Source organism: Scyliorhinus torazame, chromosome 14 (genome assembly GCF_047496885.1).
Source record: "Scyliorhinus torazame isolate Kashiwa2021f chromosome 14, sScyTor2.1, whole genome shotgun sequence".
NCBI classification, from domain to species: Eukaryota; Metazoa; Chordata; class Chondrichthyes; order Carcharhiniformes; family Scyliorhinidae; genus Scyliorhinus; species Scyliorhinus torazame.
In genome coordinates, this window is record NC_092720.1 from 7869248 (window position 1) to 7881978 (window position 12731).

Sequence of the window (12731 nt, forward strand, 5' to 3'; positions counted from 1 at the left end):
TTGTCACCATTCACCACCCAATAATAATGAAGCAAGTTCGGCAACGCGAGCCCCCCTGATGCGTCGGCCGAGGTAGCAGGGTCCTCCCCACCCTCGGCAGCTTCCCCGCCCAGACAACGTTCGAAATGATCATGTCCACTTTCCGAAAAAAGGCCTTTGGTATAAAGATTGGGAAAGTTTGAAAGATAACCTCGGCAGAATATTAATTTTCATCACTTGGACCATTCCTGCCAGTGTTCAGTGCAGTGTATTCCACCTCTTAAGATCCTCCCTAGCCTCCTCCACCAGCTTCGTTAAGTTCCACTTCTCGAGCCTCGTCCATTCCCTCGCTACCTGAATCCCCAAATACCTAAACCTATCCCTCGCGGGCGTAAATGGCATTCCCCCTAAATGAGCCCGCTGTGCCAACTCATTCACCGGGAATACCTCGCTTTTCCCTACATTCAGCTTGTTCACTGACAACCCTCCAAACCACCCAGTAGGCCCATTATCCTCCCCATACGTTCCAACGGATCGAAATATACAGGAAGAGGTCATCGGCATAGAACGACACCCGATGCTCCCTCTGTCCCCTCATAATCCCTCGCCACTCTCCAATCCCCTGAAACATCGCCAATGGCTCTATGGCCAGCGTGAACAGCAGCGTTGACAGCGGGAATCCCTGCCTCATACCCCTGTGTAAGTCAAAGCTTTGTGAGCTCATATCATTCGTCCTCGCCCTTGGTGCCACAAGGGGCTGGTTTAGCACAGGGCTAAATCGCTGGCTTTGAAAGCAGAACAAGGCAGGCCAGCAGCACGGTTCAATTCCCATACCAGCCTCCCCGAACAGGCGCCGGAATGTGGCGACTAGGGGCTTTTCACAGTAACTTCATTTGAAGCCTACTTGTGACAATAAGCGATTTTCATTTCATTTCATTTCACATACAGCAAACGTACCCATGCCACAAATCTCGGCCCAAACCCAAACCATCACAAAACCTCGAACAAGTAACACCACTCTACCCGATCAAATGCCTTCTCCACCTCCATGGACACCACCACCTCCGGTATCAGAGCCCCCGACAGATTCATCACCACATTCATCAGCCGTCTTATTACTCGCGAGCTGCTTGACATTCACACAGCCTGTTTGATCTTCTGCCACCGTCCCGGGAACACACTCCTCCATCTCCCCCACCAACAACTTAGCCAATACTTTCACATCCGTGTTCAATATTGATATGGGCCTACATGACCCACATTCTACCGGGACATTCCGCTTTTTCGAAATTAGTGTGATTACTGCCTGCATCATTGTCTCTGGCAACTTCTCCAGTGCTTCATTGAATGCCCCTAACAGATGTGGTGCCTGGTCCATCGCAAATTCCTTATAGAATTCCACCGGGTATCCATCCGGCCCAGGGGCCTTCACGACTTCATACCCCTGCTACTATCCAGCACCTCCCTCAGCCCCAGCGGCTCCTCCAACGCCTGCTTCTTTGCTTCCTTTGGGCAAATTCCAGTTTGTCCAGAAACTGTTCCATGTCCCCTCCTCCAGTCCCGGGTCCACCTCATAAAGTCCCTGGTAGTTATCCCAAAATGCCTCATTTATCTTCCCTGGCTCTGACCACATCCCCAGCCCCAGTCCGTATCTACAATATTTCCCTGGATGCAGCCTGCCTCCACAGCTGGTGCCCCAGCATGTGGCTCGCCTTCTCCCCAAACTCATATTTCAACCCCCCCCCCCTTGCCCTACGCAGTTGCCCTACCGCTCTCCCTGTTGTCAGCCTGTTAATGTGCCCCAGCAACCTTTTCCTCCTCGCCAATCCCTCCACGGCGGGCACCCTGGAATATTCCCTATTGACCTCCACTATCTTGCTCACGAGACGGTCATGTTCCTCCCTCTTTTCCCAATCCGCAACGGCCTTAAACAAAATAATTTTCCCAGGACCACTGTCTTCAGTGCTTCCCAAACAATGGCCGCCGACACCTCCCATTCTGATTCAACTCCACATAATCCTTTCATAATCCCGCACCTTCTCAAATAAACCTCCATCCGCGGTGCACGGTCCGAGATAACTATCCCCGCATACTCTGCCCCCTCCACCCCAACCAAAATCTCTCATCTCACTACAAAGTAATCAGTCGTCGAATATACCTTATGGACGTGTTAAAAGACGGAATACTCCATTCCGCCTAGGTTCTGAAAGCGCCTTGGATCCATCATACCCATCCTCTCTGTAGACCACCCCCAGCTCCCTCGCCATTTGTACCCTTGCCATCGACCTGGGGCTCGACCTATCCACCCTCGGCTACAGGACACAGTTAAAATCTCCTCCCATGATCAACTGGTGCGTGGCCAAATCCGGGATCGGCGCCAGCAACCGTCTCATAATACCCACATGATACCAATTTGGGGCGTACACCTTTATCAACACCACCAGTGCCCCTTCCAATACCCCATTCACAATCACATAACTCCCACCCGGATCCGTCACCCCCTTCACTCTCCCAAATCCCATTTTGTTTGCTCATTAAAATCGCCACTCCCCTCGATCTCGAATCAAATCCGGAGTGAAAAATCTGCCCGACCCACCACCTCAGCTATGTTCTGGTCAATTTTTAACATCAGCATGTTTCAGATTCAGCCAGAAAGAACGCACTGCTGGTTCTGCTTCCTGGGCAGGAGGTGGGTCACGTGGCTGTGTGGGGCACACCTTAGGAGACAATGATTCTTGCATCATAAGTTTTGGTTGACTGCAGAAAGGAACTTGGAATAATCCAGGAGAGAACAAATAATTGGCGAAAGCCAACTTCAAGAAAGCTCATAATACATATAGTCCAGCTAAATTGGAATAAAAAAACGTAAGGAATTAATGGCGCCCTAGTCAAATCCAGTGAGTGACAGTTTCAGTGTGCCGCAGCAAAAAATTATGTTTCCTTTCCCGAAGGGAACATTCAGCCTTCAGAGTCCCAAATCGATGCCACAGCCCTAATGCAAATCATTTTAAATTGCATTCTTTCCAAAACATAGCCGAGCAAAATGCGATGCTTGAAGGTGGACGGAGTCCCTGTGCGGGAAGAGTTAAAGCCGGGAACTTTGACAGCTGGCGTACTATCTGCGGTCGAATGTGGGATATGAATGAAGCTCGTGTTGTATGCAAGTACCTGGGCTGCGGCGAGGCTGTGTCTGCATCAGGAAATTCCCAATTTGGGGCTGGCCAGTCGATCATGCTAAATGTTGAAGTCCACTGCAACGGCATCGAGGAAAACCCGTGGAAGTGTGAATTGAAACAGTTGGCTCACAATAACTGTTCCCTGGAAGAGGAGACAGCCGGTGTAATTTGTGCAGGTAACTCTCCAGTCTTTAACATTCACACAATTGGGCAATATAACACCATGTCATGACGGAATAGAGTCGCTAGTTTTTCAACACAAAAAGAGGCCCGTTGGCCCATCGTGTCTGCACCGGGCTTCAAACATCTATGTAGTCTAATTCCATTTTCCAGCAATTGTCCCGTAGCCCTCTGTACTATCGCATTTGAAGTTTTCATGGAAATTCTTCTTAAAATGTTATGAGGGTCCCTGCCTTTATCACCCTTTCAGGCAGGGAGTTCCAAATTCCCAACACCCTCTGGTTGAAAAATAATTTACTCTCTTCACCTCTAAATCTAATGTTTCTGACCTTAAATCTATGCTAAATGGTTGTCGAACACTGTTCTGAGGAGAAACGTTTCTTCCTATATATTTATCCCCTCAATTTTGTTCACTTGCGTCAGGTACTCCCCAGCCTTCTCTGATCCAATGAAAACAACCCAGCGTAACGAACATCTCTTCACAGCTGAAGCATTCTAGCCTAGACAGCATCCCCGTGATGATCCTTTGCAGCCTTTCTCGTGCAATCACATCATTCCTATCGCGTGGCGATAAAACTGCACACAGTAGTCTAGCTGTGGCCTAACCAACGTTTTATACACCTTCATTAAAACTTCCCTGGTCTTATAGTCTGTACTTCGACTATAAAAGACAATGTTTTATTCACCTGATCCACTTGTCTTGCTCCCTTCACCTATCATTGGAATGGACCCCACGTTCCATCTGGACCTCTGTACTTCCTAGCTTCCTCCTATGCATTATGTATGTCCTTGTATTATCCGTCCCTCCAAAATTCATCAACTCATACTTTTCTGTGCTAAATTTTATTTGCTACTGTTAAACCCATCTACTGATCTTGTCTATATCCTTCTGTAATCTAAGGCTTTCCTCTTCGCTATTTACCACATCACCAATTTTCGTGGTATGTGCGAATTTACTAATGATGCCCTCCCCATTTACACCTATATTATTATGTACGCTACAAACTGCAAGGAAGCCAGCCCACAACCCCGAGGTAGCCCAGCGGACTCAGGGTTGCAATAACAAAAACAGCCTTCGATCATTGCGCTATGTCTCCTACCAATAAGCCACCTTGGATCCAATTTGCCAAATTACCCTGCATCTCAATGGCTCGTACTTTATCTACCAGTCTCCCATGCGGCTGGGTCATTATCAACAGGTTTACTGAAGTGCATGCAGGTTACATCAACTGCACTACTCCAATGTACACACCTAGTCGACTCCTCAAAAAAGTCATTCACGTTTCATCGATAGGATCATCCCTGACAAAGCCACCCTGACTATCCTGGATTAATCCTTGCCTCTCCAACTGGAGATTAATTCTGTCCCTCAGAGTATGCTCCAATAATTTCCCTGCCGATGATGTTAGACCCATGGCCTGTAATTACCTGTTTTTCCCCTACTTCCCTTCTAAAATAATTGTACTATGTTAGATGTCGTCCAGTGTTCTGCCACGTCTCTTGCGGCCAGAGAGGATTTAGGAATTACCGATCGAGCTCCTGCAAACTCCTCCTTTGCCACCAACAGCAGTCTAGCACACATATCATCTGGGTAGGTGGTTTTTCCAATTTCAGGCCCGCTAAAATCGCTAACACCTCCTTCCTCTCAGTTCTAATCTGTTCAATTTCATGACAGAACCCGTACCTGCTTCATATTCCCTAAATTTCCTTCTCCACAATGACCATGGACGGTATGGCATCACAGTGGTTAGCACAGTTGCTTCCCAGCACCAGGGACCCGTGTTCACTGGGTCACTGTCGGTGCGGAGTATGCACATACTTGCCGTGTCTGCGTGGGTTTACTCCAGCTGTTCCAGTTTCGTCCCACAAGTCCCTAAAGAGACACTTGTTAGATGAATTGGACATTCTGAAGTCTCCCCCAGTGTACCCTAACAGTCACCACACTGCGGCGACTAGGGTATTTTCACAGTAATTCATTGCAGCATTAATGTAAACCGACTCGTAACAACAAGAAATATTATTGTTGTCACGGATGTCAAATACTCATTCGTAAACAATCTACGTGTTTTGACTCCACACAGATTAACATTTTGTTACTTAATGAGTCCCATTGTTTCCCTGCTTACCCGCTTGCCCTTAACTTACCTGCAAAATGTTCCATTATTTTGCTTGCGAGGAATTTACATGGCGCATCTTTGTTCTCCTAATTTATTTTTGATTCCCCTCCTGCATGTTCAATACTCCTCTTGGGCATCCACTGTTTTAAGCCCCCTGAATCTGCGATAAGCATCCCCTCTTTTCCTTTTACAATCCTGTATATCCTTTGTATGTCGGTGTCTCTGAGACCTTTCGCCCCACCCTTTATCTTTACGGGGACACGTTGGCTTTGCACTTTCGACATTTCATTTGTGCATGAACTCATACCATTCAACCACACAGTTTGATCAACAGCGTCCAATTTTAAATTAGTGCAACTTATTCACCTCACGTTGACGAATCAGAAGGAAAATTAAAAACACCTGTTAACTCTTCATAAATATATAGATATAATGCTTTTTCTAATTACACAATCACTTCTTGAAGTTGCTGCTGTTCGATCTGCACAAAGTAGAGGATTAACCTTTCTCTGGTTTTAAATAAAGCCCCGTGAATGTTTCCACTGCTGTGACAGCGGCGATGGTGCCTGGACAAATGATTTTAATTCAATAATCATTTACAACTGGATTATTTCTGCAGTAACAAACAGTGAATCGATGACACTTAAACAGGGACACGTTATTTTTGCATGAAAATTGATTAAGTGTAGCGTAACAACGACAACTATTTGCGCATTCTTCCATGGGATCTGGGCGTCTCTGTGTCTGCAATGTTTGCCTATCACTGATGTCCTTGAATTGGGAAGCTTGCCCGGGCAATTCGGAAGGCAGTTAAAATTCAACTTCATTGTCTTGGTCTGGAGTCACAAGTAGGCAAACTGCGTATGTGCCCAAACTGTTTGACCTCTCGTCATATGTCAACTCTATCATCCCTGGAATGAATCTGCTGAACCTCCTCTGAACTGCCTCCAATTGCACCAGATCCTGCCTCAAATAAGGAGCCAAAACTTAACACAATACTTCAGATGTGGACTCACAAACATGCTATGCAATTACAGCAACACTTCTCTATTTTTATGCTCCAGTCCTTTTGCAATAAACGCGAACATTCTATTTGCCTTTTTAATTACATGCTGGACCTGTATACCGACTTTCTGCGATTCATGAACAAAGTTACCCAGATCCCTCTGCCCAGGTGTTCCTTGAATCTGCTTTCCATTTATATAAGAACTTGCTATCTATTATCGGACAAAATGGATAATCGCACACTTATCTACATGAAACTCCATCTGTAAAACTATGGCCTAATCTCCGAGCCTATCTATATCTATCTGTAAAATCTTTATCTCCTCTTCAATTCCTGCTTTCCTATCTATTTTATTATCGGCCGCAAATTTTGCTATGTTACACTCTGTGACTGCTTGCAGATCATTTATAAAAATTGTAAACAGTTGAGTCCTGACGACTGACCCTGCACACCTGGCTGGTTATAGTTCGCCAGTTGGAGAAGGACTCATGTATCCCCACCCTCTCCTTTCTGTCAGTCAGTCAATCCGCAATCCAATGGAATACTCTACCCCAAATCCCCTGCGATATCAACTTCTGGATCAGTCTTTTATTTGGCAGCTTATCAAACGCCTTCTGCACGTCTAGATGTACCACATCCACATGCTCACCATTATCCACCTTGCTAGTTACGTTCTCAAAGATCTCAAGCAAGTTTGTCAAGCATCACTTAACCATCATAAAAGCATGCTAATAATGGTGGATTCATCTTTGTCTTTCCAAATGTTCAGTCATCTCCTTAATGATTGATTCCATCAACTTTCCCACCACAGAGGTCAAGCTAACTGGTCTATAGTTTCCTACTTGATGCCTCTCTCCCATTTTGATTGGGGCATCACATTAGCGTGTGTCCCTCCACCAGGACCCTTCCAGAATGCAGGGAATACTAAAATATCATAACCAATGTGTCCACTATTTCTGCTGCCTTAATATTTTAGGGTGCAGGCCGTCAGGTTCCGGAGACATATCTGCCTTTAATCCCATCAGTTTATTCAATATCGTCTCCTGAGTGATGGTTATTGCACCAAATTCCTCTGCATTACCTGTAGATTTTGGATTTTTACAAATTATCTTCAACCAATATTAGTGAATCCGCCGTTTCAATGCTCCCCATTATTACCTCACCAGTATCGTCCTATAAAGGGCCAACATTTATTCTCGCTATTCTCTTCTGCTTTATATGTTACATGAGCCTTAATGGTATTAATGTTTATGTTTTCTTCTAGTTTCCTTTCATTGTTCAGTTTATCTCTTTTGATTTTACTTTGAGTATCTTTTTGGAAGCTTAAAGTTCTCCCTTTCCTGCAGCTTATGACTAGTTTTTACCTTATGGCATGCCCTAGGTTTTGCTTTTATGCCTTCCTTGACTTCTTTGTTTAACCATGGAATGTTTTTCTCCCCTTTAATATTCCTCTTCCTCTGAGAAGTGTACTTTAATTGAGTCGTATTTAATATCTCCCTGAATATCCACCATTGTTCCTCAATTGTCCTAGCCTCAATTATCTGTGCCCAGTCTACTTGGGGCAACTCTTTCCTCAGGCTTGTATAACTACCTCTGTCCAATGCTAAAACACTAGTATGGCACTCTGTCTTCTCTCGCTCGATCTAAATTTGATACTGTGATCACTCCTTCCAAGAGGATCCTTAACGTCAAGACTGTTTATCAAATGTCCATCATTACGTAATACTAAATCTAAAATAGCCTACTCCCTGATTGGCTCCATTGCATACTCCTGTAAGAAACAATCCCTCATGCACTCTTTGAAATCTCCCTCGTAGGCTACCTTTGTCAATTTGATTAATCCAGTCAATATGCATATTTAAATCACCCATGCCTACCATTGTGCCCTTCTCAGAAGCCCTCATTATCTCTTGGTTTATACTATGCCCCACGTTGGAAGTATTGCTCGGGGACCTGTAAATTACGCCTACCAAGGAGTTTTCCCCCAGTTGTTTTTTATATCCACCCAGATCGATTCAACATTTTGGCCATGGGCCAATCTCATTTCTTAATCCAGATGTAATGCCATCTTTATCCAATAAACCAACTCCACATCCTGCTCCATTCTGTCTATCGTTTCGAAACACTAAGTAGCCTAGGGCAACCATGTTTCAGTAATCCCCACCAAATCATGCCCGTTTGTCTCTATTTGTGCTGTCAGCTCATTGACCTTATTCCAAATACTGTGTGCATTCAGATAGAAGGGTTTAAAATATGTTCTCCTGAGTTGTTTTTCCCTTGCAGGACATTCTTGTGCAATACACTTTTCACACATTATGACCTCCTTTATTGATCTCTGATAAAACTCAGCCTCATTTCCAATACTGACTCCCACTATTGACTCCACAGTCATATTTCACTTTGATTTTTTACGTTTCCTTTCCCCTCCATAGTCGTTAGACTGGCCCTGCCCTTTCACCCTAATAACCTCTAACGTTTTCTCACATGCTGACCTGCTTTCGTTCGTATTAATCATACTTCTTGTAGCTTTACCCTTCCCTCTCCTCCCCGAATCTATTTGCTCTTATAAACTCCATGTGACCATCCTATTTATCCTTTCAGCAAGGACGCTGCTCCCAGATCAGTTCATGTGGAGACCGTCCCAACAGTACAGATCCCTCATGTCCCAATACTGATGCCATGCCCCATGAAATGAAACTCCACATGGCTCGGATAGTAATGCTGATATTTGATGTTTAAATTTGACCCATTTGACCCATTTGTCAATGCTGATATTTAAATTCTTTAAATTTGGTCTGCAGTATTCCGTCCTGCCAGCCGCAAAGAACGCCACCGGCGACATGGCGATATTGGAAAACTCCATTGACCTCGGGCAGGATTCTCCGTTTGCAGGAGGATCCCGCCCATTTTTCCCAGTTCCTGATATTCCAGTAACAGGTCCTCTTTCCTAGTCTTGCCTGTTGTGTTTGTCGCGACGTTGACCACAACAACTGGATCGTCCCCATCCCTCTCGAATAACCTTTCATCTGGTTAGAGATGTCCCTCACCCTGACAAAGGGCAGGCAACATAGCAACAGCGCTCTCCATTATGCTTGCAAAGGATCCAATTAGTTCCTTTAATAATATAATCCCTGACAACTAACACTTGTCTTTTTGCTCCCTCACTTCAATGGCATTCTGTACCATGATGCAGTGGTCAGCTTGCTCATCCTCCCGCCTGTCCTTTATCTCCTCCACACAGGGAGCATGTTCCTCGTTCTTGTTGGACAAGGTCAAGGACCGAGGCTCCTCCATTTCTTAATTCAACATTACTCTGTCTGCCCGACTCGCAGTCACACTCAGACCACTTGCCGAATTTGAAGTACTTTATCTGTGGCGTGTGACCACTTCCAGTAACAAAGCATCCAGGTACTCTCCCCCAACCGGCAGCACAGTAGCACATATGGATAGCACTGTGGCTTCACAGCGCCAGGGTCCAAGGTTCGATTCCCCGCTGGGTCACTCTCTCTGCGGAGTCTGCACGTTCTCCCCATGTCTGCGTAGGTTTTCTCCGGGTGCTCCGGTTTCCTCCCACAGTCCAAAGACGTGCAGGTTGGGTGGATTGTCCATGATAAATTGCCCTTAGTGACCAAAAAAAAAAGGTTAGGAGGGGTTACTGGTTTACGGGGATCGGGTGGAAGTGAGGGCTTAAGTGGGTCGGTGCAGACTCGATGGGCTGAATGGCCTCCTTCTGCACTGTATGTTCTATGTAACCAGATGCGCTGCAGTGTCAAAAGCTCAGACTCCTGCTGATCAATTATGAGCCAAAATTCTTCAAGCAGCAAACACTTCCTGCAGATGTGATCACTGCAGCTCACAATGGGACCTGCCAGCTCCCACATGCATTTGGTATGACTTTGGTATGGTTCATGTTTTTCTGGCAGCCGGGAGTAAGTGAGGGTTTCTGACCTCCAGCGGAGGGTACATTCAGCATGATAATTTGGTCAAGGACTTGGGTAGCATGGTGGCACAGTGGGTAGCACTGTTGCATCACAGCTCCAGGTGTCCAGTTCAATTCCCGGCTTGGGTCAATGTCTGTATGGCGCCTGCACGTTCTCCCTGTGTCTGCATGGGTTTCTTGCAGGTGCTCCGCTTTCCTCACACAAGCCTCGAAAGACGTGCTGTTAGGTAATTTTTGGACATTCTGAATTCTCCCTCAGTGTACCCGAACAGGCACCAGAATGTGGCGAACAAAGCAAAGTACAGCACAGGAACAGGCCCTTCAGCCCTCCAGACCTGCGCCGACCATGATGCCCGTCTAAACAAAAATCATCGACACTTCCAGGATCTGTATCCCTCTATTCCCATGCTATTCATGTATTTGTCAAAATGCCCCTGAAACGTCACTATCATCCCTGCTTCCACCACCTCCTCCGACAGCGAGTTCCAGGCACCCACTACCCTTTATGCAAAAAAACATGTCTCGTACATCTCCTCTAAACCTTACCCCTCGCACTTTAAACCTCTGCCCCCTAGTAGTTGACCCCTCTACCCTGGGAAAAAGTCTCTGAATTTCCACTCTGTCTATTCCCCTCAGAATTTTGTAGACCTCTATCTAGTCGCCCCTCACCCTCCATCGTTCCAGTGAAACAAACCGAGTTTATTCAACCTCTCCTAATAGCTAATGCCTCCATACCAGGCAACATCCTGGTAAATCTCTTCTGCACCCTCTCTAAAGCCTCCACATCATTCTGGTAGTGTGGCGATTATGGGCTTTTCACAGTAACCTCATTGCAGCGTTAATGTCAGCCTTCTTGTGACAGGAAATATTATTATTAAGCTACGGCATGTCGCCTGTCCAGCGATCTATACTTAGTTAATGTGTAAATTCATTTGTTCTGCAGTCTTTTATATTGCACAGATTCTTGATCATCCAATTACGTCACAGCTTTCCTGTGATGTCAGTTTTTTCAGCTTCAGCCGAATCCCAATACTCACCGCCCCGATGCTCCAACCTCCTTGAATCTTCCAGCTCCTCTCGCGCTCTTTTTGACTCCTGGTGCCTCTTGCGCTCTTTTCAATCTCCCAGTTCCTCTCGTGGTCACTTGGACTCCCGGCTTCTCTCGCAGTCTTTTCGACTCCAGCCTCCTCTCACACTCTTTGAACCCATGTCCCCGGAGCGTGACTCTCTGAATTATCAGCCTATTGGCATAACCATGACGCCACCATCTCCCCACTCTATGCACGTAAAGTAAAATGCAAGTATTTTAAAAATGGGTTGATGCCATGCTGCCCTCGAAGGTTTCGTCCTTGTGTCATTATCTAACCATTCCTGCACGCTGAATTAAATCGTCAGTAGTTTTTGTGAAGACTGGCTTGCCATTGCCTATCGACCTCAGTCCAGGCCCTACGTCTACCTCACGCAGGGCATAAATCTAACCCATACTGGTGGCCTTATTCTGAACCACAATTTCTGAGAATTCCAGAACGTTTTGTAGACGACACGATTGTTTTAACTGTCGAATATGGGAAATAACATTGTTTATTGTGATGTTTCAATCGGAATAAGAATAATCTTTATTAGTGTCACAACAAGGCATACATTAACGCTGCAATTAAGTTACTGTGAAAATCCACTAGCCGCCACACTGCGGCGCCTATTCGGGGGCACTGAGGGAGAATTCAAAATGTCCAACTCAAAGGGCGGCACGTGGTGCAGCAGTTAGCTCTGGGACTACGGTGCTGAGGACCCCGGTTCGAATCCCAGCTCTGGGTCACTGTCCGTGTGAAGTTTGCACATTCTCCCCGTGTCTGCATGGTTTCACCCCCACAACTCAATGATGTGCAGTCAGTTGGATTGGCCACAATAAATTCCCCCTTAATTGGAAAAAAAATAATTGGGTCCTCTAAATTTATTTTAGAAAAGAAGAAAAAAACTCTTTCTGGACTTGCGGGAGGAAACCAGAGCACCCTGACGAAACCCACACAGGCACTTGGAGAACCTGCAGACGCATTGTGGGTCAGCGCGGAGACGGAAGTGTTGTCATTCATGAGAGATTAAAACAGTTTTGGACACAAAATCATATTAGTCATAGTAACAATTTAGCCCTTACGTCATTCGCAGCAATTCCAGGGTGGAGATTATCTTCAGAGTTCAAGAAGACTGCTCCGGCAAAAGAACACTTTGTTACCATTCTTTGGCGATAGAACTTGTAATTTTAGCAAATAATGCTGTCGATTTAAACTGTGTCTTGCAGCAAATGACCTTGAAAATATTTAACCATCTGCTATCAT

General features: G+C 45.7%; 1 protein-coding gene across 1 annotated transcript in view; it reads left to right on the top strand.

Annotated features, from left to right (window-relative positions):
* LOC140389464 (scavenger receptor cysteine-rich domain-containing protein DMBT1-like) overlaps positions 1-12731 on the top strand; it is a 138030-nt gene that overhangs the window by 85830 nt on the left and 39469 nt on the right. Inside the window, exon 6 of the mRNA XM_072473594.1 lies at positions 3014-3331. Coding sequence (XP_072329695.1) covers positions 3014-3331 — 318 coding nt within the window. The remainder of the gene's footprint in view (positions 1-3013; positions 3332-12731) is intronic.